The sequence below is a fragment of the Gorilla gorilla genome, chromosome 17 (genome assembly GCF_029281585.2).
Source record: "Gorilla gorilla gorilla isolate KB3781 chromosome 17, NHGRI_mGorGor1-v2.1_pri, whole genome shotgun sequence".
NCBI classification, from domain to species: domain Eukaryota; kingdom Metazoa; phylum Chordata; class Mammalia; order Primates; family Hominidae; genus Gorilla; species Gorilla gorilla.
The window spans coordinates 46,395,803-46,423,420 of NC_073241.2; the positions used below are offsets into that span (position 1 = coordinate 46,395,803).

The 27,618-nt window shown below is 41.2% G+C and overlaps 1 protein-coding gene across 21 annotated transcripts in view; it reads left to right on the forward strand.

The window, feature by feature from the left end:
* The window catches only part of DLGAP1 (DLG associated protein 1), a 968,998-nt gene that overhangs the window by 571,961 nt on the left and 369,419 nt on the right, over positions 1 to 27,618 (forward strand). For 9 of the 21 annotated variants that reach the window (XM_019014108.4, XM_019014109.4, XM_055368502.2 and 6 more), the window contains one exon: positions 12,419 to 13,447. In XM_019014108.4, coding sequence (XP_018869653.1) covers positions 12,491 to 13,447 — 957 coding nt within the window. In that variant the 5' untranslated portion in view covers positions 12,419 to 12,490. Of the gene's footprint in view, positions 1 to 12,418; positions 13,448 to 17,793; positions 17,942 to 18,146; positions 18,408 to 27,618 lie in introns of those variants that run through there. The other 12 variants (XM_055368507.2, XM_019014113.4, XM_055368510.2 and 9 more) reach the window with 8 other exon arrangements.

Below are 27,618 nucleotides of genomic sequence, written 5' to 3' on the forward strand. Positions count from 1 at the left end.
CTTGTATTGTTTGCTGATTGTTCACATTTATGTGATTTATTTTCTCAACTAGATCGTAAATTAGATGAAGCCTATCATCTCCATGATTCCTTTAGTCAGGGAATATTTTAAGAAGGAGGCTATATTTGTACCTACTCTTCAAGAAGGAATAAGAATTTGTATAGAGAATGGAAGTGAGTATTTTAGAGAGCATGAAACACAGAGTCAATGGGGAATGTGGCATGTGGGGAAGAATACAGGGAGCCCAGTGTCACTGGAGCTGAGCTGTGTGGGGTATGGGGTGGGGAGACAGGGCTGTCTGGCAGATGGACGCCAGGTCAGGGAGCCTCCCACCTTGAGTCACATTCAAAGGCTTAGATTATATTGAAAAAGTGTAGAGGGTCTGAGAAGAATTTAAAGTGAAAGAATGGCATAATCAGGTAACAAAGGTCATATTACAAATAATACTCTTAGCAGTATGAAAGACTGTGTGTGTGTGTGTGTGTGTGTGTGTGTGTGTGTGTTTTAGAGGTGATAAGAACAGTCATTATGGCCTAGTGATTAAGAACATGCTGTGTTCAAAATTTAGTAACCGTGGCTGGATACGGTGGCTCATGCAGGTAATCCCAGCACCTTGGGAGGCCGAAGTAGGAGTACTGCTTGAGGCCAGGAGCTCGAGACCAGCCTGGGCAGCATAGTGAGACCCCCCATCTCTACAAAAAAATGAAAAAAATTGTCCAGGCATGGTGGCACATTCCTGTAGTCCTAGCTGTGCAGGAGGATTCCTTAAGCCCACGAGTTCCAGGTTACAGTGAGCTATAATCCTGGGCATCAGAGTGAGATCTTATCTCTAAAAAAAAATTAAAAAATTACTAAATACATTATCTCAGACAAGTTATTTCCTCTTTAAAAGTCTGTTTTCTTATCCAGAGACTAGTCCCTTCCATATTGGGTTGTTTGAGATTAAAATGAGATCATGCATTTAAAGTGGACAACACGTGCCTGGTATATAGTTATGATTCCTAGAGGCAGAGACCATTCCATTTTTATTCACTTGATATTTATTGGTTACTACTTTGTTTTCCCAACCAAGTCTAGATGAGAAATAAGGAGTAGACTTGAGGGCTTAGGACAGCTGGAACAGAACCAGGAGACCCATGATACTATTGCTAATCAGCTTTGGGAGTAGAGCCAAGAGTGGACACTGGGAATTTGCCATGGCACCAGTCCCATCCCCAGCGACACTCAGCAGCCTCTGTGTGGAAAGACAGAAGGACAGTAGCATCAGTCCTTGATGTATATTGTCCACAGTGAGTGAGGTAGAAGGATCATACAGCAAGGGACCTGAGGGGGCTAACAAAAAAAGTTTGACCTGCTGTCTCTCCTAGGCTGGCAAGGGAGGAAGTGAAGACCACTAGGGATGGATAGAATGGGAGAAGAGGGCAGAGCTGAGGAAACAGTGTATGGAATAAACTATCATGAGAACCATCAGAGGGCAGGAAAAGTGGGAGCAAGGGAACAAGAAAACTTATGAGACAGGAAGTTGAAGGTGTAATGTTAAGAATCTTCAATTCTTGCTACAGTGCCCAGTGCACTGCATGTAATAATAGCTATTCAATAAATACTTGTTGAATTAAAGTCATATGTATTGATCTGATTTGACTTCATGCTCAGTACAGTCAAAGACTATTTGGCTGATAACTTACAGGCCAACACTCTTATCTGCCAAAACTTAATCCAGAAATAAGCTGGCGCAGTGGTGCACATCTGTAATTCCAGCACTTTGGGAGGCTGAGATGAGAGGATTGCTTGCGCCCAGGAGTTCAAGTCTGCAGTGAGCCATGATTATGCCAATGCACTCCACCTTGGGTGATACAGCAAGACCCTGTCCCTAAAAAAATAAAATGTAATACAAACAAAAATACTTTAATCCAGAAACGATGAATGCCATCATACTTCCTTCTCTATCACAGCAAAAAATGTTTTTCAGAAAGTTGACTGGATGTGGATTTGTTTGTTTAAAATTTAAGACTGGGGGTAGAATTCTAAAAAACAATAAAAACCAGTTCCAAAATGAAAAAAGTTAAAAGGTTCAGATTGCTAGATGTGTGAAGAGTCAGAATAAGGCACTTTAAAAATGATGGGAAGACAGAAGCAGAAGGAAGGGGCAGTGTTTCAGGAATTACAAATCTAATTCCCATTAACAGCAACTATTGCAGAGGTCAGGGCAGGCCAAACTCACTGAAGGAAAAATACTCTGTAAGGTTTCAAAAACAGCCGATTGCAGAGATTGTCCTTCTCACTTTCTACATGATATCTGACCACCCCACTCTCATGCAGGCACTGATGATAGTTTTCAAAAAGTGAATGTATAATCTGAATTAGCATGCATAATGTATCCAAGCCAATAAATACTTAATGGGTATAAAGCTGTATGAGGATAACTTAGCCAATTCTGTAAGGGCCACTTCAGAGACTGACTCACATTGGCCCCACTTGGATGTAGACCACAGTGGTGGAGGTTCTGTATGCTTGCAGTTACCCACTGGGCAGGAGGGTCCCCTTTACATGGATGAGTAAGCTTTTGTGGGCCTGCCTTGGTTCTGCTGCAGATGACCACAGAGTCTCACCCTCTGGGCAGGGAGCCAGGCCTGACTAGACCTACAAGGCCATTAGGCAGCTTCTGTCTGTTTCTTTCCCTGGGGTTCCATGGACTCTGGACTGGCTCCTCTCTTCCCTCCACACTCCCTCTGTAGGGCCCATGGCTAACGCTGCCCCACAGTTCAATAGCATCAACTCTGGCTTCCAGTGGGGCTGACGTGGGCCCTTCCTTTACTTGACCTTGAAGCTCACCAGGGTCCAGTGATTCTAGGAACATCCGCACCTAGATTTCCCAAAGTGAGCATCTCATTAGCTCAGTGAAGACTCTGCATGGATGCCCCTGAGTCCAGTCTTCCATAAGCTCAGAAAATGTGGTGATCACCTTCAACAGTCCTGGCCACAGTGTCACCAGGAGATGCTGTGAGTAGGGAAGAAATTCCCAAAAGCAGGTGTCAGCTGAACAGCTACCACAAAAGGGCTTAATGTCTGCACTTTTGGGGTCTCAGCACTAAGGAAAGTAGATTTGTACAGCAAACTTGGTAAGAAGAGCAACAGCTTTTAAAGAAAGAGACTTTATAAGAGAAAATTTGATTCAGGTAAATATATATGCATGTATGTATATATAAAATCTGGCTGTGAAACAGGTTGTATAGAATGTGCCAGAACATGTTCACAAGACTACTCAGCTAGTCATGAGCAATCTAGACAAAAATAACTTGGTTTCATCAGAGGCTATTTCCACTGCTTCTTTTCAAGTTGTATTGTCATATTGTTTTGATTGTCATTGTTTTTGTGTTTTTCCATCTTCCATCACGGCTGTCTTTAGGTACCATTAAACAGGTTTATTCTGTCATCATTTCTTCTTTCTCCTAGATTTGTCAGTAGTTTGCAAGTTTTTCCCAACTTCTTTTGGAGTAAACGCTGATGGGTTTTTCTCTTCTCTGTGAATATTCTACCCCCATCAATTGTACCCCCATAAGACAGGCTGTCCCCCTGCTGCAGCACCTCCTGAAGGGCACTGTCCATGGCTGGTCAAGGTAACCACATTCTCCTAGCTGGCTCCCAAGGGAATTCATCTGTCCATTTAGCCGAGATAACAAACCCTCTCCTGAAAATCCAAACAAGAACAATTCCATAGGAAGCATGTCTCCGAGGTCCCATAGAGTCAGCACAGGCATATTTGAACTCTGTCAGTCCAAAATAATTTTAGGAGATTTTATCGTTTACTGCCTGGATTATCTTCACATAAAAATCACTCCTAAATCCTATGACATTTTGCTCAACCACCAGTATCAATGATGACCTATTAATCATTTTTCAAAGAACACTACCTTCCGCCTTTTTATTCTCAAAAACTGTTATGAAACCACTTTTTAAAAGCTTTGTATGGAGATGCAGGTGATTGTAATTGTGCTGCCTACCGTGACCAAACTGGAGAAGATTTCAGTTGAGTCGTTGGTTTTTTTTTTTTAACAATACCATATCTTTTGAAAAGGAAATGCCTCCGAAGGCATTTATTTGTAGGAGCAGACTGATTGACACAGGTATTCACAGACGAAATCAAACTGCAGATGATTAGGACAGCAATTAATGTTAATGAAAAGCCAAAATACATTCTGCATCTATAAAATGGCTCAGCATTGTACTTTGAGTAATATAATCGGTATATTTCAGAATGTGCTTATTCAAAGGTGTTCTAATAGTACTTGTATAATTTTAAGCACACAACGCATGAAAATCTTCAAGTAAGGAAGCCTGGAAAAGTGAAAGAACATGACATTGAGTTATCATCTTCAGGTACAATTTCAAAAGGTCAGAAAATACCCAAACAGAGGGCATTTGGACAATGTTAACTCACATTCTCACCTCTGTTAAGTTTTCTGTTTACTTCTTTTTTATTTTTTTTTGAGATGGAGTCTCACTCTGTTGTCCAGGCTGCAGTGCAGTGGCGCGATCTCGGCTCACTGCAAGCTCCGCCTCCCGGGTTCACGCCATTCTCCTGCCTCAGCCTCTCAAGTAGCTGGGACTACAGGCGCCCGCCACCACGCCTGGCTAATTTTTTGTATTTTTAGTAGAGACGGGGTTTCACCATGTTAGCCAGGATGGTCTCGATCTCCTGACCTCATGATCCGCCCACCTCGGCCTCCCAAAGTGCTGGGATCACAGACATGAGCCACTGACCCTGGCCATCTGTTTACTTTTACCCAAAAGTGCCATGGTTTCATTTTTTAGTAGTAAGAACCATTTTCTTATTTTAAAAAGTAATAATTTAAAATCATCAGCTTGTTGGGCATTCATCATTCTCAATCTCTGTAGAATTGGGATTTATTATAAGTAAACGGGAAAATTAATTTTGTTCTGTCTAAAAAAAATGTCATGTATGTGTTCAGACTGTGGTTGGAGCATGCATGTGTGAGCAAGGAGGTCTGAATCAGGAGACACTGCCATAGCTGGCCAGGACATTGTCCTCCTCTCTTGGTATACTCCTTCTTTTCTTCCAGTCTTCTCTCATAAACTGCTCTTGCAAGAAATCATTGCTTCTTTGAGATCTTTTTGCCCCTTCCCACTCCGACATGTATTCTCTAACTACAGCTAGAGAAATCTTTAGTACAAGTGTGACCATGCCACTGTCTTGTTTAAATTCCTCTAATGGATTACCACCACCTGCAAATACAGTGCTGCATCCTGACATAGCTTCACCAAGGGTCTCATGATTTTGCCCTGACTACCTGTCTCACTTAGGAACAGGTGCAGATGCAAGGTTCAGTACACAAAATTACCGAAAGCAAAATAACCGCGAGCTATTTTGTCTCCTGTCTCCACACATACTCCCTCTGCAGAGCCCTTGGCTAAAGTTGTCACGTGGTTCAATAGCATGGGACTCTGGCTTCCTATGGGGCCAACGCAGGCCCTTCCTTTACTTGATAAGATAAGGAAAGAAGATAAAGGTCTATTTTTCTCTCAACTAAACAAAATGCAGAGGTGCACATCCAGGGCTGATATGGCACTCCGCTGTAGGTCAGAACCTTTATCTTTTGTTTCTCTAATCCTCAAACTGTAACTTCCACCTCATGGGAAAGATCACTATTCACCCAGCCCCCACAGCTGCATTCCAGCCAGGGAAGGGGTAAAGAAGGGTATGCCCCTCACTTTAGAGATGTTTTCCAGAAATCACACATGCCATTTCAAGTTATATTCCATTAGCCAGCATAGTCATCCAGGCATATCTAGGGAGAATGGAAAATGTAGTCATTGTTCAGGGCTGCTTGTACTTTTCAACAAGAAAATCTTTTCTTTCTCTTTAGTGGTATGTTATAACCTGGCATGGACAAGCTTCAGGCAGGTGGAGGGATGCCAAAAAGTTGACTTGAGAGATAGAGAGTAGAAGGATCATCATTTAGAGGCTGCGAAGGGTAGTTAAGGGGGTGTTGCTAAGGTGGGAGAGTGGGGATGATTAATGGGTACAAAAAATAGATGCAAGTCCGAATGAATGATAAGATGTAGTATTTGATAGCATAATAGGGTGACTATAGTCAATAATAATCTAATTGCACTTTTAAAAATAACTATGAGTGTAATTGGATTGTTTGTAACAAAAAGGATAAATATTTGACGTGATGGATATTCCATTTACCTTGATGTGATTATTAAACATTATATGCCTGTATCCAAATATCTCATGTACCCCAGAAATATATATATGACTAGGTACCCACAAAAATTCAAAAAAAAAATTTAAGACAGCTTGACCCTGAAAAGATTCATGGAGATTTCCTCTTCCTGATGTCTCCTCAAACAAGAACACAGTGCCCCTGTTCTCCTGGGCAAGGTCCACCACTTTCTTTCTAAAGTAAGTCACAATTGCCTGCCTGTCCATCCTCATGGGGTAAGACAGAGGAGGGCCTTCAGTATGCTCTTATTTCTGCATGTAAAGAAAAATCAAGAAAAGCAGCTCTAAATAAAGACATGCACAAAAATCAAAATGGAATAAGGACTTGCCAGCTTTGCAAGACTATTTCCCCTTTGTCAGCATCTTCTAATATGTGGTGTGTTTGTGTTTTCCTTGGGTCTAATAAATTACCTACCTTGAAAATTTCCTTTACAGTGCTGGATTATTCTTGTTTTGGTCATCATCTGGACAGTGATAATTCTGCTCCAGGTGTTGGAACTCTGGAAAAACTGTGCATCTCACACTCTGAGCTTGTCTGATGGCTGCAAACAGAGTCAACAAATTATCCAAGCAAAAAAATCAGGAGACATGGTACAACGGTAAAATTGAACTTAGAAGGACAATAAAACAGAATGTTGAAGTCACAGTGAACAAGAAGAAATTAGAGCTAATCACTGGTAGTCACAGAAACCCTCATGAAGACATGTTGACCGCAGTCCCCATCCTTGCTCAAAGAACAAGGACTGAAAGGCAATTTCCCTCTCTATTTCCAGCAATTGTTATCATTACTTAAAATCTAATTGAGAGGCTAGCATCCTCTTTTTTCAAGAATGCATAGAAGAATGAGAATTGTTATTTATCTCTTTTCGTGTTTTTTTGTGGCTAGGTCATGAAGTGCATACATTGAATCCCTAGTGGCCAAAGGGCTTATGACATGGCTCTCACAATGTATCATAAGCCCTCTGACCACTAGGGATTCACTGTAGGCATTTGGTCATCTTTGCAGCAGCAGGCAAGGAAGCTTTCTAATGATGCTCTTGGTCACACCACAGGTGGCAGCAAGTGGTGCCCATGGATACAACTTATAAACATTAATTAGGAGAGGGGGGAAAAAAGAAGTGACAGAGATAAATGTGCTGGAAAGGGAGTTTAAGAGTAAGGCAAGAGGAAAATGAAGAATGAGAGAAGGAAGAGCAGGACCTCCATAGTAGGTGCCACCAGCAATAGTCTACCCATTGCCAATGGCCTTAGGATTTTAGATCATTTTCCCTTGCTCACCAAGAAGTCACAGAATGTGTTTTCTTTTATAATCACAAATTGACCTATTTTCATTTTAAAATGACAAGACGATAGAAGAGAGTGTAAGATTTGTTACAGAAAGGGCCATGGTATTAAGTTGTTTATTTGGCCTTGACCAGAAAGATAGATTTAGCATTTAGAAATGTTTATTGCCATTTTTTATGACCTTCTTTTCCCACATCATAGAGAAAAAAGATCAAGATCTCAATATCTCTTTTACAAATATAAGTAAGGAAGGAGGAATGTTAGCTTATTTATTCTGGATGCAATTTGTTACCCTCCAAGAAAATAGAGGTGCTTGTCCTGTGCTGAAAATAGCCCAGTTAAATTTTAGTAAAAAACACACTGTGTATGATTAATTTACAGAAATTATCATTGGTTACATCATTTAACTTAAATCATCATTAGTGGCCTTAAACAGCTCTTCGTTTGCTCTGCTTGTCCTCAGGTAACATCATCTTGCATGGAATGTTGCTCACATATTAAAGATAATTAAATACTGAATACCTGATTAAAATAATCGTGTATATTTTGGAGTAAACATGTATAATTCATGTTTTCTGCTCTTGCCAGTTTCACATTTTATTTAGCAGAAAATATCTACCCAAGACTCAACTGCTTGAGAAGGAAAGTTCGAAACATTATTCCATATCATTTTATATATTGATATTCTACTATATGTGATCATAAAACTTAGTATGTGTCTATAATCCTAATGGAATCTTGTTTTTGCTTTTTATAAGTCTGTATTTGAAAGGCAAAAATGTCCTCAGTGGAACCTGATTTGTAGAGAGAGACTTTCTTATGCAATGGATTTTTGCATCTAAGTTAGTTTGTGCCACAGTTTTGCTAAAAACACATACTTAACCCTCTTACATTCTTCCTTGCCACAGCCTACTTTTAGGACCATAACTTCATACAAAGCAATCCCAAGGTTTTCTGTTTCGTTAGTCTGTCACCAGGGGACACGTTTTTTACCTATCGGTTCTTCCTTATCCACAGGTATCATAAGTCCTGAATTCCTTTTTTGTCCCTTCAAGAGTCAGTTTCTCCCTCTCTTCCAGGTGGATTGCCCTCCGTCTAAGCATCCTGTAGTCAGCAGGTTAGGCAAACTCCCCAGACTTTACTTCCAGACAGGTAGAACGGCAGAAGGTACGATATTGTCCAGTGAGTTGCAGAGTTAGAAGTCAAAGGTATATAGGTCAGAAGGAGTGTTCACCAGTCTGCTTCCTGCCTTGCTCTGAAGACTGGTCTTTGGAATGGTCACCCTGATGGAATGGTCCCCCCAACTATTGGGCATCTTTCCTTGGCCTTGCCCAGCCTGGCCTTTGCCACACAGTCATGTTTTCATTAAACAGATGCTACTTGAATCACAATATGAACCACTTTGGGAAATTTTGCACTAATGCATTAAGTAATTGAGTAAATATTCTACTAACTTGATTCCCACTGTCCACTAGGATAGCACTTTGCTAAATACTAGGTGGGTGAAACATAGTCCCTACCCTTAAGGACGTCACAATTTAGTAGACTAACAAATTTTGAGTGACCGTACTGATTAAAACCTTTCATCATTATTCCTGAATGGTCAATCCAGAAACTGGGAGACAGGAGGAAGAAAGGAGCTTCACAAAGCATGGATAGAGATTGCCAACATTGTCATGAGCACTCCCAGATGCAGTATGTCTCATGGAATAGACAAGACCTGGCCTCTCAAAAATCTTTCTTCATGAGGTCCAGTGTGGGTGTTTTATATGTTTGTTTGTTTTTGTTTGTTTGTTTGTTTTGAGATGGAATCTTGCTCTGTCACCCAGGTTGGAGTGCAGTGGCACGATCTTGGCTTGCCGCAACCTCCGCCTCCTGGATTCAAGCAATTCTCCTGCCTCAGCCTCCCAAGTAGCTGATATTACAGGCTCCCGCCACCATGCCCAGCTAATTTTTGTATTTTTAGTAGAGACGAGGTTTCACCATGTTGGCTAGACTGGTCTTGAACTCCTGACTTCAGGTGATTCACCTGCCTCAGCCCCCCAGAGTGCTAGGATTACAGGCGTGAGCCACCGCACCCAGCACTATATGTTTTGTTTCTTAATTAAACCACATACCTATCTCTCTAGGAATATTTGAAATGACATTAGTGATATTTTAGAGAGTCACGTTGGCTTTCCAAGATGACTCTTTATATGGCAATTTTTGCATTGTAGAAAGTCTTGAAAGAAAATCAGGCTGTCAGAAGGAACTTGGTCAGGCACTGACTCTAACACTGTTTTGGAGTCCAGAGAAAATACTCTGCCCTGATGGAATAGCAGCCTCTGTTAGTTACTAAAGCTCTGGAAGATCCAAGCTTGGAAATGGACTGAGATACCCTACATGGGATATGAGTGAGTGACTTTTCCCTGAGGCTGAGCTGTTAGGTCTGGGGTCCTTCACTCATGTCCTCAAGAACTTTTCAAGGGCCATCCTTTGGTCATTTTGCCATCGGCTATTAACTTTTTTTTTTTTTTTGAGACAGGGTCTCATTCTGTCACCCAGGCTGAAGTATAGTGATGCATTCACAACTCACTGCAGCCTCAACCTCCTGGGCTCAAGCAATCCTCTCCCCACTTGAGTAGCTGGGACTACAGGCATGCACCACCACTCCCAGCTAATTTTTTTTTTTTTAAGACTGGGTCCCCACTATGTTTCCCAGGTTGTCTCAAACTCCTGGGCTCAAGCGATTCTCCAACCTTGGCCTCCCAAAGTGCTGGGATTACAGGCATCAGCCACCACGCCTGGTCTTGTGCATAAATATTCAACCAGAAACCTTAAACTAGGAAGAAGAGATACATGATCCTCAAATTAGCCTAGTCAAGCTTAACTTGTTCTCTCAGTTTGTTTAGAGAAAGCTCTTGACCCTCAATTGACAGAAATACCTGGGCAGATTTTCTCTACATTTATGATTTATTTGCCATATCTTTACTTTTTCCCACTCTGCGTAACCTGGGGGGATAGTTTGTGTGGTGAAGTTGTTCCCACAGAACTCAGAAAGGAAAATATGCAACAGAAGACAGAGATATCCTAAAGATACGAGGTGCCATTGGCTTCTATTATGCATCTTAGTGTTTGTTTGTTTTGAGACGGAGTCTCGCTCTGTTGCCCAGGCTGGAGTGCAGTGGCACGATCTCGGCTCACTGCAAGCTCCGCCTCCTGGGTTTACGCCATTCTCCTGCCTCAGCCTCCCGAGTAGCTGGGACTACAGGCACCTGCCACCACGCCCGGCTAATTTTTTGTATTTTTAGTAGAGACGGGGTTTCACCGTGTTAGCCAGGATGGCCTCGATCTTCTGACCTCATGATCCACCCGCCTCGGCCTCCCAAAGTGCTGGGATTACAGGAGTGAGCCACCGCGCCTGGCTCATCTTGTTTTTTAACTCACATTTTCATTCACATTTATGGAGTGCTATTACTGTGTGCTTACATGGCTGGATCCACACTAGGTTAGGGGTACATAATGAGACTAATAGACTGGGCGGCAAGGAACGTAAGCCGGAAGAGAGATCCTGAAGCAAGCAACTCTGTAGGTTCTGGGGAGTGAGTTTCAGATGTGGTGGAAACAAGAGAGGAGCTAATTCTCTCTGCTAGGAGAACCAGCAGAGGTTTCCTAGAGGAACTGAGCCCCTCTCCAGTTCTATCTTTAACAATTAACATGTAGAGACTAGCCTGACCAACATGGTGAAACCTCATAAATACAAAAATTAGCCAGCCATGGTGGCAGGCACCTGTAATCCCAGCTACTCTGGAGGCTGGGGCAGGGGAATCACTTGAACCCGGGAGAGAGAGGTTGCAGTGAGCCGTTGCACTGCAGCCTGGGCAACAGAGCAAAAACTCCATCTCAAAAAAAAAAAAGAAAGAAAAGAAAAAGAAAAAAAAGAATAAGACCCAAGAAGCAAGAGAACGATACATCCAGTTATTGGGGTCATAGAGGGAAGGAGAGTTATTGTTTCAAATAATTTAAAAACAATTTGGCTTTTTTTAAATATAGTTTCCTTTTCCTAGTTTTCTTTTTCTTTTTTTCTTTTTTTTTTTTTCTGAGATGGAGTCTGGCTCTGTCCCCCAGGCTGGAGTGCAGTGGTGCCATCTCTGCTCACTGCAAGCTCCGCCTCCCAGGTTCAAGCAATTCTCCTGCCTCAGCCTCCCGAATAGCTGGGATTACAGGCACCCACCACCACGCCCAGCTAATTTTTGTATTTTTAGTAGAGACAGGGTTTCACCATGTTGGCCAGGCTGGTCTCAAACTCCTGACCTCAGGTGATCCGCCCGCCTCGGCCTCCCAAAGTGCTGGGATTACAGGCGTGAGCCACCGCACCCGGCCTCCTTTTTCTAGTTTTCTAGCTTTACCTCCACCTTCTCTTCCTACAGGCTTTGGAGTCAGCTTTCCTGCCCCACAGAGGTGACAGAGATTTTCCAATAATGCGTTCAAGCTGTTTTAGGGACACTGATTAAGTTCTGCCAAAAAAAGAACACAGTCGCAGATGGCACCCTCAAAAGATCAATACCAGGCCTGCAGGGTTGCTCACGCCTGTAATCCCAGCACTTAAGGGAGGCCAAAGTGGGAGGATAGCTTGAGGCCAGGAGTTCGAGACCAAGCCTGGGCAATATAGTGAGACCTCCTCTCTACAAAAAGTTAGCCAAGCGTGGTGGGGCCTGCCTGTAGTCCTAGCTACTCGGGAGGCTGGTGTGGAAGGATGGCTTGAGCCCAGGATGTGGAGGCTGCAGGAAGCAGAGATGGCGCCTCTGCACTCTAGCCTGGGCAACAAAGCAAGACCCTGTAAAGTGCAATACCTAATTTCCAAGAGAAATATTAACGACTTTGCCCTTTTCTTCATTCCCCCAGATCCCTGCCCAAGACGGGTCTGGAACCTGACTTCCGGGTGTCCATGACCCTGGCGACTGCTTCCGGTCAGCAATGAAAGGGCTATCAGGCAGCCGCAGCCATCACCACGGGGTCACCTGCGACTCGGCCTGTGACTCGCTGTCGCACCACTCAGACCGCAAGCCCTACCTGCTGAGCCCAGTGGAGCACCACCCCGCAGACCACCCATACTACACCCAGCGCAACTCCTTCCAGGCTGAGTGTGTGGGCCCCTTCAGCGACCCGCTGGCCAGCAGCACCTTCCCCCGCAGGCACTACACCTCGCAGCAAGAGCTGAAGGACGAGTGTGCCCTGGTGCCCCGCACCCTGGCCACCAAGGCGAACCGCATCCCCGCCAACCTGCTGGACCAGTTCGAGCGGCAGCTGCCACTCAGCCGCGATGGCTATCACACTCTGCAGTACAAGCGCACGGCCGTGGAGCACCGCAGCGACAGTCCCGGCCGCATCCGCCACCTGGTGCACTCGGTCCAGAAGCTCTTCACCAAGTCGCACTCCCTGGAGGGGCCGTCCAAGGGCAGCGTCAACGGGGGCAAGGCCAGCCCTGACGAGGCGCAGGCGGCGCGCTATGGCAAACGCAGCAAGAGCAAGGAGCGGCGCGCGGAGCCCAAGGCCCGGCCCAGCACCTCCCCGGGCTGGTGGAGCTCGGACGACAACCTGGATGGTGACATGTGCATCTACCACGCCCCCTCGGGCGTGATGACCATGGGCAGGTGCCCCGACCGCTCGGCCTCACAGTACTTCATGGAGGCCTACAACACCATCAGCGAGCAGGCGGTGAAGGCCTCCCGGAGCAACAACGACGTCAAGTGCTCCACCTGCGCCAACCTGCCGGTCAGCCTGGACACCCCGCTGCTGAAGAAGAGCGCCTGGTCCTCCACGCTCACCGTGAGCCGGGCCCGGGAGGTTTACCAGAAGGCCTCGGTGAACATGGACCAGGCCATGGTGAAGTCCGAGTCCTGTCAGCAAGAACGCTCCTGCCAGTACCTGCAGGTACCATTTCTGTCAATGATGGAGGCTTAGAAGTAGTACCTGGCATGCTTGTGTGGGCATTTCTCCTGGTTCTAGTCTTGGCACTACTCTGAATTTTCTATTAAGATAGGAACCTGTGCAAATTATTCGGCATCTGTGTGCCGAATTGCTCCTGTAGGGAAAATGAAAAGAAACAAATGCTACCGACCTCATCGGGTTATCTTAAGACACTAGATATCCAAGTGCTTTGAAAAGCACGCCTATGGAAAGGCAACCAGTTATTATGGGCTTCCTCTTTTGTCTGAGGGATCATAGGATGGGAAAGAGAGGAAAGGGAAGTCTACAGAGAATTTTAAAAGAAGTCCACCTTTCTTTAATTCAAAAATAAGCGACGATCGTTTGAATTTTGGAAAGAGTTTCATTAGATCTATTCAGGGTTTTGTGGGGTGGTTTTCATTGTGAAATCCTGCCTGAAGCTATGTTAGAACACTGCGATGGTCATCATCATAACCATCAGTAACTACACCCCGACCTGAGCTTCCACATCGAGGGCACAGCAAATCAGGAAGACGCCCTGTGCCCTGAGGAGGTGGGGAGCTAGCCAGTTTGGGGACCTGACAAGCACAGCTGCAGACACCCAGGACAACAGAGAGGAGGAGGAAAAGGAGGAAGGATTAGAGAAGTAAAATACAATTAGTGTCAGCATGTAAATCCCACACACTTACAGAGCCACAGCAGGCTGCTCTTCCCCTGCCACTGTCTCCTTGTGTTTTCCTCCAGTTCACTGAAACCAGATGTTACCTGGATAAAAATATAGGAGAGAGGTGTTTTTCTTCCCTACCTCCTTGCTGTAGTATTGTAATTTTTCCCAAGGCACATTTTTCCATAAGAACTCTCATCTTTTCCTTTTTCAGAGTGTCTTTTCTTCTCTGTTCTCTCCTGGTAGCCTCATCTTAAAAAAAAAAAGAAATTACTGAGCTATAAAAGTATAACATACCCACTCCCATTTTACACTCCCACCTTAAGAAGAAATGCAAAGAAAAATTCTTCCTTTGAGGAGTTCATCTTTTTTGCTCCCTTTGAACTCCTCCTGACAAGTCTGGCTCCCTTGGGAATGCCTCCATCAATCCCTGAGAAGACCCCAAGCTGGCAATCCCTGGACAAGGGCAGTGCCAGAGCCTGTTCTTGGAGTTCAGAAGAAGCCACCAGCACATGGACAGTTTTCATACATGACACACAATTATGTGGTCAGTATTTCCCACTGAAGCTGATGTTGCCTACTTTCCTGTAAGGTTGCTACATGTTAATAAGTTATCAAGAACTATAACAATTTCAGAGCTCAAAGAATCATGTAATCCACTTAGCATATGAAAAAGTAGACACAAAGAAAGGTAAATACTTAGTGGGTTAAACCGTTAGCATGTGGCAGAGGTGGGACTAGAACCCAGTCTCTTAACTTAGAGAAATGGCCATTATGAAGGTTGCAACCGAAAGCTCTAGAAACTCTTTAAGAACATAAAGCTCACCCACCACTGAAAGTAAAGTATTTCGATAAGGATATCTGTCTTACAAAAAGTAAGGAGTAAAGAGATCAAAGCCCTAGAGTAGCACACATTTTGTCTGCGAAGGTTCTGTGACCAGTGGCAAAAACAAAACAAACTGAAAGGAAAAAAAAACAAAAACAAAAACACCTGTACTTAAGTAAGTAATGATGAGATTAGATGAGAAGTATCAGAGTAAAGGATGCTGTGTATGGATCTAGCATAAGCCTTTGTTAGTAGTGAAATGTTTTCGTTATATTTGCCTATATGCCTACATTCTTCCTTCCTTAGGTTCATTTTTCTTTCTTTTTTATACCTTTTTGGAGTTGCGATCTCAGGTAGTGGTGAAAAGTGGAAAGATAAGGAAAGTGATATTAATTGAAAATCTACTGTATACCAGATGCTATAGCAAATGTGTTCCTATTTCTTATTTCATTTAATCTTTGTGATAATCCCAAGATTACTGAATGTAATAATATTCTATTTTTATAAGAGAAGAAACTGACACTTAGAAATATCAAGTGATTTAAAGCCCCACAATCTGGAGGTTGTACAACTGAGATTTAGACTCAAGTCTGTTTGATGCCAAAACCAAGCTCTTTCTAATATGCCCTAGCACAGACCTGAAATCAAGGGGATCAAAAATGGTGAGCAAGAAGAAAATAAAATCTTTAAAATAAGCATATTATTATTAAAGTTTTTCAGTAAAATGAGAATGAAATCTTAAAGGCTTAAGTATGGGATTTAGTAGTAGCATTATTGGATCTCCTACTATAAAGATTTGGAAATTCTATTTTCAAATTATTTGCCTTCTTTAAGTCATTTTTGTAATGAAACATTTGAGGCTTACAGAAAGGTATAAAGAAAAAAAAATAAAACACCCATGTATTACATCACCCATCATACAGAACTAAAACATTCATTACAATGGATCACACACACACTCGTATTAATCCCTTTACTTCCCTTCTTCCCCAGAGTAATAGCTAATCTGTCTTTGACACCAAAGGACCTTTGTTTTCAATTCTGAAATTATTGAAAGGTTGAAAACAGTTTAACATATTCTGTCCTACATTGGGCAATAATTAACCAAGCTAGTTCAACCTTTTAAACTAAACTCCAAGTTAATCCTTATTAATAGATGTTGAATTTATTAAGCTTCTATTTATGCAAGACTTTCAAACTAGGGGAAAAAATCTGTATTTCAATGTTGGGAGGTTGTATGTTAGTAAGAGAATTAAATGTAAAACAGTGTAGACCTCCCAACCCCTGTGCTGAGGCTGAAGAGATGCTGTAAAGAAAGGGAAGAAAGAGCCATATGTTCATATGGGATCAGAGGAGAATAGAAAATACCTCCTGAGAACTGGTCTCCTGCTCCCTTCTTGCTTCTAGGAAATGAAAAGAGGATCTGCCACCCCTTGCAAGCTCTGCTGAGGAAGATAGGGTTAGCCCGTGCCAGCTAGCTCCAAGGGAATAATTTCATCTATAGGCTCATTCTTAGAAGTAAATTTGGGAAAACAGAGAGGGAAAGAGGGTTTCTTTGGAGTTCTTTTTTTTTTTTTCAGCTCTATTGCTTTAATTGCCAACTAATATTGAAGCTGGATTTACAAATGGATTTAACTTCAATATTAGAGATTTAGTAGGCAAAGCACTATTCTACTAGTTCCCAGAGCGTTCCAGTCCTTATTTGCTGCTAACTAGTAACATGACCTGGAAACATGCTTTCAGCTCTCTGGACCTCCTTCCTCTGCTAGAAAATGAGGCACTTGGTCCAAAAGATGTATGATCTCAGTACGCATTTTCAAACTCATAAATTACATGTATCAGAGTACTAATTAGAACTATTTTCAAGAGTTGGAAGTCCCAGGACTCTCATTTCAGAGATGCCTACTGTATGTTTTTCAGATGTTGTCTAATTTGCTCTTTAAAATTCTAGAGATATTTCACAGTTGAAGAAGCTAAGATTTCGTAAATTAGGTCAAGTAACCTGCCCAAGGACACACAGCTAGTATGTGGCAACACGTTGGGTCAAAACTGATTTGTCTGCCTTCAAAGTCTGTATTCATTTACTGTGCCCAATCTCTACCTCCTCCAAATACAAAGCAGAGGAAGGAAGCAGTGTATATCAAATATCTATTATGTGCCAGAAACTGTGTATGTCTCATTAAGTACTCAAAACAACTTTGTAGAGTATTATTTACTTTAGTTTTATAGACAACAAAACAGGCACAAATGCTTAAATCATTTGCCCAGGAACACATAAACAGTAAGTGGAGGAGCTAGCACTTGATCCCAAATCTATCCAACTCCGTAATATGCTTCAGTAATGGAAATGAGTGCATATTTTTTATTTTATTACTTGATTTATTTTGTGGTAAATGTATGTGTGCATTTGACCTCATATGCATGTGAGAAGTTAAGAGGGCATGGATATGAAATTAGACTAACAATGAAACAACTGATTATGTCCCTAATTTGATTCAAGACTAACAAAGATGAAATTAGTAATCACCAGTAATAAAGTCTAAATACTAGCAAACCTCTGCTTCTCTCTTTGCAGAATTATCACTTAGAATTCGCTTAATTTAGGCCAATTGCCATGATTCTATAGAAAATGAGAAGTCTATAAGTATTTAGCCTCTGCCTGACATTGACTTAGGAATCAAATACTGTAGCTTGAAATCGTTGCAAGTCCCAGTTAATACGGTCAATTGTATTATCAGTGATAAGTGCTCACTCACAAGCTGTCTGCAGTTAATAAAAAAAGGGACTCCTTTTTTTCCAATATTGTTATTTTTAAATGTCAAGAATCAGATGTCTGCTGTTTAGAACTATTGTACCGCTGCCAGTGACTGTCTGTATTAGGGTTGGGAGCAGGAACATGGATTTGAAGACATTAAAACTGTTTAATTCTCAGTTGAGATGTGGTTGGCTCTTATACATTTGGAATAAAGCATTTATGGCACATCTCAGGGTAAGTGCTTAATAGTTAAATAAATAAAATAGGAAGAGGTTCAGAGATAGAATAAAAGGTGGTTTTTGTTGTTGTTTTGTTTTTGCTTTTAAAAAGCAGAATTCTTGGTTCTGTTTATGCCTCTTTATGTAAATGTTGTATGTTGAGTGACTGACATATAAAGCCATTCAGAAGAGCAAGATTTTAGATTTCCAACTGTTAACCTAAAAGAAAAATCCCTTCAAACAGTGTATTTTGCATTCATTCAGCCGTAGAAACAGGAAAAGGGAAACAAAACGCTCTCTACCCGGTAGAAGTGGAGAGAGAGAGACAGAGGGAGCGAGAGAGAGAGCAAGACAGACCGAGAAGGAAAGCACTCCCAGAGATGAAATTTTAGGAAAGCAAAATGATCGACCTTTTTAAGGCTGAGTGGGTTTCTTCAGTTTGTGTGCAAGTTTCAAGAAATGGAAGGACTGACCAGGTTTGGGTATAACTCTTTTATTACTTTGTATTTGATAATAGTGTGGTGTTGATTTGGATGGTTTTTGTGGTAGGGAAAGGAAGGGGTAGTATTTGTGATTTTATTTCTCCTCTAAATAATGGCTAGAAAGACTGGAAGAGCTGACAAATTAATGTATGCACAGATAGTAAAAAAGCAGGTGGAGACATCATATATCTACAAATCTGTGTCTCCACAAGGGCTTTATAAAATCTTTAATTGACACATGATCTCCTTAGATCTGCTAGGTGCTCTTAGAGGATATTATATGGCTGGTGATTGAAATATGATCGGTTGTTTTCCAGGACCAGGATTCTGAATAGTTACTGTTCCTTTGCAAAATTAACATTTATGATGATTGCTCTTTTTGGGGGTGGGGGTCTGCTTAAATAAGGCACCACACAAGATCACTGAGGAAGCATTCATAAGCATGAATCCAGGATCTTTTAAATACAGGTAAAATTATTTTTTTCAATAATCAGTTCAAGATTATTTCCATCTTTGCCCAGTGGGAGTTTTCTTTCCCTGGCTGAGTTTTCCTCCCTCTTGTGTTAGAACAATTTTAAGTCTCCCAATTCAGTTAAAACTACTTTACATGCAATTTATGAAAGTGCTGAACAGTTCTGCTAATGACTTTGGCTACTGGGATGTTTCTTTGCTGCCTTTTTCTGAAATCCCATCCACCACATTCATTGATGATTTTCTTTATTTTTAATTTAAATTGCCCTAATAATCCAGCAAGCGAATGTCAAGGTTCCTGAATGGATTTCCTATTGGGTTTGCACAATCTTCTCCCTGTTTTTCACTGATCTTGGGAGAGATGCCCCTCTTCATTCATAAAAAGATGAGATTGCTCCTGCCTGGTGCTAACTTTGGATGTGGAATCAGTGATCAGCAGCAGAATTCTGTTAATTCTCTCTCTCTGATTCTCTTTTATTCTCACTATTGTCAGGTCCAATTAATAAAGGGAAAAAAAATTGACAAAACATTTTGAGAAAGCAGCAGTCCAGAAAGACTCAGTGGTAGTAAAGGGAAGATCAAAAATATATAGGAAAGCCTTCTTGGAAGTTATTAAAGAAACTTTATTATTCTTGGCCTCCAGTTTCATTGTTTTCTAAAGACATTTTCGGCAACACCAAAGTGCTTGGTTAGCCACAGTCAGAGGTTTCTGCCTGTAACACACACTTTCTGATCTCACAGAATTCCAATCTACTAATTAAAGGCATAGCATTAGTTAGCAAAGAGTGAAAGAGAAAAACTAGCCTTGGATCTCTCACTGGCCAGTAGATTTCATTTCCCCTTTTTCCATTCTCCTCAGAAGACAGTTTGCTTGATTGCAAATTAAAGACAGTAAATCAAGGTAATCATTCACCATCCTTTAAGAGAACTATTCACCCACAGTCTCTAGCCCACTTGAGATCATGGCATTACACAATTTTACACAGTGGTTTGTGAATGGTAGAACACATTGCTCTTTTGTGTCAGGTTTTTTAGGAACTGCTAAAAAATATATGCAATATTGCCAAGCTGACTTTAATTTGTAATTAGATTATGTTTTCCACCACTTTGGGTTTAGGTTCAAAGACAACAATCTGTCTTAGTGGGTTATCACACAGGGAGAATTTTTTTTCACATTATTTTGGTAAATTCATATTTAAGTGTTTTTCCAAATTCTTAAATTAAAACCACAATAGGGAATTGCATTAATTTTTTTTCAGAGACTGATTTATTTATATTCAACCCAGTCCTCTATGTTTATAAACTAAAAGGTAATGATATAAAGAATCAATTAATTACTGTTACACAGAGATAAAGGAGAAAATATTGTGTAAAGAAAGGCATAACATTTACTCTTACTGTTACTTTTGACCACATTCTTGTTTTTAATTTTTTTTTTTTTTTTTGTCTTGGAGAGCACTCACATGATTAAAGAAAGACCTCTTCTGATTCCCTGATCTTTTAAATGTAGGAATATTTAGGACTCTCATTAAAAACTTTTTGTTTCATTTGCTAAAGTCTAGCAATATGCCTGCTTTTTTTTCCATTTCTAAGATATATTTATACAATGAATTTTCTGGATATGTAGGTCTTTTTGTGTATATTAGGTCACTGTTCTCTGTCAACTGGAGTTTCTACTAATTGTTTCACAGAATTAGGAAACTTCCCACAAAAATCAGGCTTGTGATATCACAGAACTGTCTACGAAGCAGAATTATGTGAGCCTGCGATTACTGCATGCCAGGTGCATGTGTGCAGGTTTATATATACACCTTCTATCTGCATAGGTATCCCTGCAACAATACTTCTAAAATATGCATTTATACACATGCTGTTTTTGATCTCTGATTCATGAACTCAGATCCATTTTAAGAGTGCCATTTCACAAAGTCCATGGAAGAGGTATGACTATGAAGTGGAGAAACAGATTTTTCATAGACGTTGGAAAATTCATTACTGTGCTTTTCCAGTGATTATATTGAACTTCACCTTGGACCATTCGTGTAGACTAGTTAGGGATGTCCTGCTTCTCTGGTGTAAGAATAAAGAGGTTTTAGTCCCCTTAATAAGGGAGAATCCAACAATCATAAAATAAATGACTTTTGCTCTCCTTAATTTTTTAACCACAAGTTAATATATGCTTGCAAGATTGTCTAACTCCTCCCTGATTTAATTCTCCGAGACTCTAAAATCATAAGATACATAATTAAAGGACCAGGCAGAGTTGGGTTTTTTTCCCCTTAAAATGACAATTTTAGAATAGTAGAACCTCCTGATCAGAAGGTCATCTGGTGTAGCTTCCCATTCACACTAATCTCCCTGCAATGCGGGCATTGTATCTTCCTATCTATTTTTCATCTAATAATCTCCTTGTAAAAGAAGGCTTTGAAATTATTTAGTCCAATTTAGTTTTTTGAAAAGAGAAAAATCCTAAGGAAATACCTCGATGAAATCAGTCATCTTGTCAGTGGAACCTGGCACTCGCAGGCTCACTGCCTGGCTACCAGTGCTGTTCTCTTCCCATTATGTTGTACATATTCTGTTATCCATTCTCATAACATCCTTTTAAGGCAATGGGGCCAAGGCACAGGGAAGCAAAGGGAGAAGCGACATTATCTGAAGGTTAGAGTTGAAGCAAGTTTGTGACTCAAAAGTCTCAGAAGAGGCAAAGATTAACTAAATAATGCCTGCAATTATTTATTTTAACTTCCGAAGAAAAGAAATTGGTATGTTCCTCCTTTTATGGATGAGTTTTCCCTGCATCATGGTAAACCACGTAGCAAAGGAGGATGCATAGAGCAGAACACATTAGGATATGTGATCTTTAGGGAATTTGCTCAGAGCCCTGGTTAGATTTTGAAGACAGCATGCATCCTTCCAGCATCTTCCACTCCTTTGAAATCAGCATCCCTCATCTTACTTCTCCAGGATAAAAATTAACATAGCTGTTACCATATTTGCAAAGGCCAAACTTTATTTTATAGGTAGATAGATAGATAGATGATAGGTAGATAGATAGATAGATAGATGATAGATAGATAGATAGATAGATAGATAGATAGATAGATAGATAGATGATAGATAGATAGATAGATGTATTTATGTATAAAATACATATGGTGTGACAGGTAGGAATTACGTATTGGAACAATGGGACCATGGGACCAAATATATTAAATGGGAGCAACTGCAGCAAATCTGAGAGGAATAGTGTGCAGGATACATACGCTAAAAGCTACAAGCTAATCTCTTAGTTATTGCCCCCTACATGTAAAAGTAAGTGATTGGAAAGGATTTATCTCTAAAATTGGAAATGCTACATGAAATATTGTAAAGTGGAATCAATATGGGTACATATGGGCACAATAATATCACATGTATGCCTGTAGAGAATCATATATATGTATGGCCACTTGCTCTATCATTGAATATTTAGAGGTAAAGCTTCCTTAATTTTATGTGCACAAGAATCACCTTGAGAGTGTCTATAAAATGAGGATCTCTGGCATCCACCCGAGAGATTCCGATTTCATAGATATGGGATGATTCTGACAGTGATCAATCCCAGAACTGCATTTTAAGTAACCCAATTCTAGGGAACTGTAAGGCTTAATTTCTCATTGTATTTACTGAAGGGGGCAGTAGAGCCTAATAGATGAAAATATGGGATTCAGGAGCTCTGACTGCAAGCTTTATTGATGCTGGCTTGCTACATGACTTTGGGCTCTACTTAGCACTTCTATTTCTACATCTGTAAAATGGGCATGATGATATGACTGTGTTTGCTTCAGGTCTTAGAAACAAATTTAACTTCAAATTTGAGAAATAAATGAAAAATACAGTGTGAAAATATTCCAAGTTTATAGATCCTCAAACATTAACAAGCTTTATCTCTTTCCCATGTTTCATGTACCATACCACTTTTTCCTTTGTATTTCACTTCATCTAGTTTTTATTAAGCTGGCATTGGGATTAACATGTCTGATTCTGTGGTAAAGAAAAGCCCTTTCCAATATGGGATGACAGTAGGTCTTAATCACAGTGTTGGTGTAAAATTTCACTGTCTTGTGTGCCGACTAAACGCAGAAAGCTTTCGTCTGAAGTCGAAAGTATCACAGTCAATCTTTTTTTCTTTTCTTTTTTGAAAGACAGTGTTTCCCTTTGTCACCCAGGCTGGAGTCCAGTGGTGTGATCATGGCTTACTGTAGCCTTGACCTCCTGGGCTCAAGCGACCCTCCCACCTCACCCTTCAGCGTAGCTGGGACTACAGACTCAGGTCACCGTGCCAGACTAATTTTTTATGTAGAGACAGGGTTTCGCTATGTTGCCTAGGATGGTGTTAAACTTTTGGCCTCAAGGGATCTTCCCACCTCGGCCTCCCGAAGTGCTGAGATTACAGTTGTGAGCCACTGCACCAGCCTGGATTAATCTTTTGATAGCTCAGCCTCAGTGGATCAGGTTTTCCCATGGCTTAATATTGGCTGATGGAATATAATTCTGGCTTCTTCAAGCTTTAGTGTATTCATACAGAAAAAAAAAAAAACCACACAATACACACTTGCTTTTGTTTTCATACGTTAAGTCTGTCAAGCTCCTGCTGCCTTATTCCAGACAGCTCTGGTAAGTCAACAGGACAAGCTTAATTAGTAATAACAGTCATAGGAGGTGTCTATAAGGGAACTCTATCCACCATCATCACCTCTTTAATTGGCTTAGGAGAACCAGGTTCTCTGTGGAGTGTTTCCTCCATGGTGCTTTTCTACCATTGATAGAAGATGACCAAATGTCCTTGGCCATCACTCTTCTTTGCTCGTGCCCAAAGTCCCTAAGCCAGGTATATCATTCTTCTAATGTTGTAGAAATTGAAAAGAGCAAGTAAACACTGAAGCCAGATCTCTCTCATGACCTCTTCTCCACAGAACCATCGGAAGTCCAAACTTCTTCTGTAAGCCCTGTGACTTTGGGCAGTCTAAATTCTACCTCGCCTGCTTCTCCAATGTCATCAAAACAATGAAAACAAAACCATTCAGAATTCACAGGAAGGGTTTAATACATTTAATGAAATTATATCTCTTAATTATGAAAACTTGACCAAATAGGCTTGCCATTTTTGGTTATAAAAGTGGAAATTAGTGATGATAGAGATCATCCTATGGACACTATAAGACTCTGTAGGCCATCCCGGGACCTGCAGTTTACACTCTGAATGCCACCTGCCAGTCTAAGCTCCTCTGTGGACGTCCATCTGGCTAGCATCCCCTTAGGCAGTAAATAAGTAGGGAGAGAGGCCTTTCTACAGGACTTTTCCTTTTAAAGTCCTTTAAAGGAACCCTACCTGTAATCCTTAGAAATTTTATGTCTTTGTCTTCTCTCCTTAACTAGCAAAAGTTTCAAAGGCTTATCTGTAACTCAAGGGGTGTCAGTGAAACTAACTGTCATTTGTTTGCAAATGAAACCTGAGCTTTCTGAAAATGACTCCCCTGCAAAATCATTCCCCCATAACACTCCTCCAGCCTTCTAGTTGATTTTAGATCGTTTCCTGTTCTCCCACCTCTTGGAAGTATTCCATGGCACGCTGAGCAGACACTTTTAGTCAAAAATGCCTATAAATAGCTGATTTTCCCTGCTTACTGCCTTCTCTCTAAGGCTTTCACAAAGGAGGTGAAACGAATCCACTAGAAACAAGAGCTTTCTGTGAGGGGTGTGTGGTGAGGCTTATGAAAAATCAAATCCACAGGCCGAAAATTATCGTGTAGGTTGCTTTGCCATATTTGAGTTACGCAATCACTGCATGGAAAAAGAAACATTTTATTTCATGCCAGAAGATCTCATGAACTGAACAAGACATCAAGTGTGTCTCATCTGAACTTTCATGCTTCTTTAAAAACATGTGCTTTGACTTTCACACTGCTATAAAAATAAAAAATAAACTTTTATTTATTAGATTCTATTTGTAAATCTAGATAACCAATTCCTGTAGCCTTTCCATCATGGGGAATTTGAAATGATTTTCCCCATCCCCATTTCTCCTCCCAACAGCCCTTCTCTTTTGCCTCCGAGGCCCCACCCATGGTCCACATCACAGAGCCCCCAGAGTGGGGCATGACACTCCTGGAACACTGTGCCCATGCTAGGCAGGATCTTAATTTCTTCGTTCACCGATCTTACTGACAGAAGCCTTAGAAACCCATACCAGTGGTTAATTTCATCCCCTCCTCCTTCCTTCCCCACCCCGTGAACCCTCTTTAGCAAGAGAGCTGAGCTCAGCAATACTTTCCCCTCCCCAGTACTCCCTTCTCTCACTTCTTTTCCCTTTCCTTTTATGCAGCTATTTTATTACATAATTTGGAAGGGAATCCTAGTCCAAGATTGTCAGTTTACAATGAGACAACTGAGATCTGGAGAGGCTAAGTGGCATTTCCATGGCCCTCGGTTGTGGAGAGAGGTGGGGAAAAGCAGTGGCACTCAAAAGTCTTCCTGAGCTCCTCTTATTTTCAAGTTATCTTGATGTTACCCACACTGTTACTCACAGTGTTAATAACACTGATTCTGGCTGGGCGCAGTGGCTCACACCTGTAATCCCAGCACTTTGGGAGGCCAAGGCGGGTGGATCACGAGGTCAGGCGTTCAAGACCAGCATGGCCAACATAGTGAAACCCCGTCTCTACTAAAGATACAAAAAAATTAGCCGGGTGTGGTGGCATGTGCCTGTAGTTCGCAGGTACTTGGGAAGCTGAGGCAGGAGAATTGCTTGAACCCGCGAAGCAGAGGTTACAGTGATCCAAGATAGCACCACTGCACTCCATTCTGGGTGACACAGCAAGACTTTGTCTCAAAAAAAGTAGAAATAAAATAAAAAATAACACTAATTCCACACTTGATGGATATTCAAGACATTTCCTTCCAGTCCCAGCCCCTGCCCTTTCCACTCTGGTGGCTGGATCTAATTTGCTGTGGCCTACGCCCTGTCTATTGCTAAAGTTTCTAGAAAGAGCATCTCATTATGCCTTTCTTTATTAATTTTCCAAGAACACACACCATCAGTAGAAGCAGGTGTCTGGAACAACTCAAAGTATCACTTAGCCCAATGCATTTTGTACTTTTTAACCACCAAAGTCTGTGTTCAAATAAAGCAAAACATGTAAAACAATTTAAAACAGCACTACTCACATGGACGCAAGAACAGGAGGTTTCAAATCTAAATTCTCTCCCCAAGCCACCCCACCCCACCCTGTACCTGGGCTTTCTACAATTTGAAAACTACTGTCCATTCCTTCCCTATTAATCAATCTAAGCTGTCTAAGAAAGAGTTTAATGATCCAGGAGGGAAATTTCTGTATCTGTTCTTAATAAGCCCACTCTTAATAAATGAGATCAATCGGAAAACTCTGATAAGTTCCCCCCAAAAAATTGGGATCTGTATTCTGAGCTTGGAAAGTTATCCGCCCCCAGTGTGGTAAGTTGTATTAGCAGCAGCAGCTGTCCAGGTTGCAGCCCTGGTGCCCTGCCCTTCATTAAAAAGACAACAATTGATCCCGGGACTCCAAGAGTTCCTGATTGACTCAGACTACAAAATCACTTTTGGGCTTTAAGCTCTGATAGACAAATTCTTATGTTACCTTCATACCTTTTCTCCAGCTGTGACCCAAAAAAAGAGGAATTGACTTTTTTAGGAACACACAGGCCCCTTGACTCCCAGGCTAGTGCTCTTTCCACAGCACCATACTGAACATCTTTTCATCTCCATCCCATGCTGGATCCACTTTTATGTGACAATGACTAAGAATAAGATGAAGATGGGGTAAAGGGAAGAAGAAGGAGAGTAAGAAGAACTATAACTTACTAAGAAGGTTCTATGGACTTGTGTTTACCATACATTGTTCTTCTTACATTGTCTTTACTTCTGGAAGTTTCTGGGGTAGCCGTTCTGACCCCTGTTTTATATGAAAAGGAGGGTATTAAATTTGCTCAAGATTATTCTGCTAGTAAGTGACAAAACTGAGATTTAAACCCTGGCCTGTCTGATTCCACAATCTGTTCACTTTCCACCATAACGTGATGCCTCTGCTTTGTAAATATTTCCTTTGGTCTTCTCTTGAAGGATTTTTAAATGAGAATTTCTTTTAATAACAATTAAAAATGAATAATTATGGTTTAAAAAACAGGTTCTACTTCTATGATTAGGTGTAAAACTAAATCTAGTTTGGAAAGTAGTCATGTTTGAAAACAAGTAATATATGAGGTTGATTTGCAAAGTGAGATATATAAAAAGGTTGTAATAGGACATTATTTCATGTCAGTGGAAATGTATATCTCAACCTATGAAAGAACCTTTACTCAAGGCTCCTTGTGTTTATTTGCTTGTCTGTTTCAACAAGAAACAATACTACTGACCCCATGAGACTGCCAGCCTAATTGTAGTTATAACATTGTTAATAACACTGTAAGGTTCTTATGGACAAATATGCACTGTCTGCCCATTTAATATTCTTTGCTTAATTTAATTTTGGAATGTCTGCTTCTGAAATGATTAGGAAGTAAACTGGGAGTCTTCAAACCCAATTAAATTAAACCCAAACCCAAAACCCAGACTTACAGAGATAAGTCAGTGTGATTTTATATTTTGTCTGTCCTTACTTTTTGGGAGACCAGATGGTTATCTCTCAGCCTACTGTGAACCAGAATTCTGCTTGGTACATGA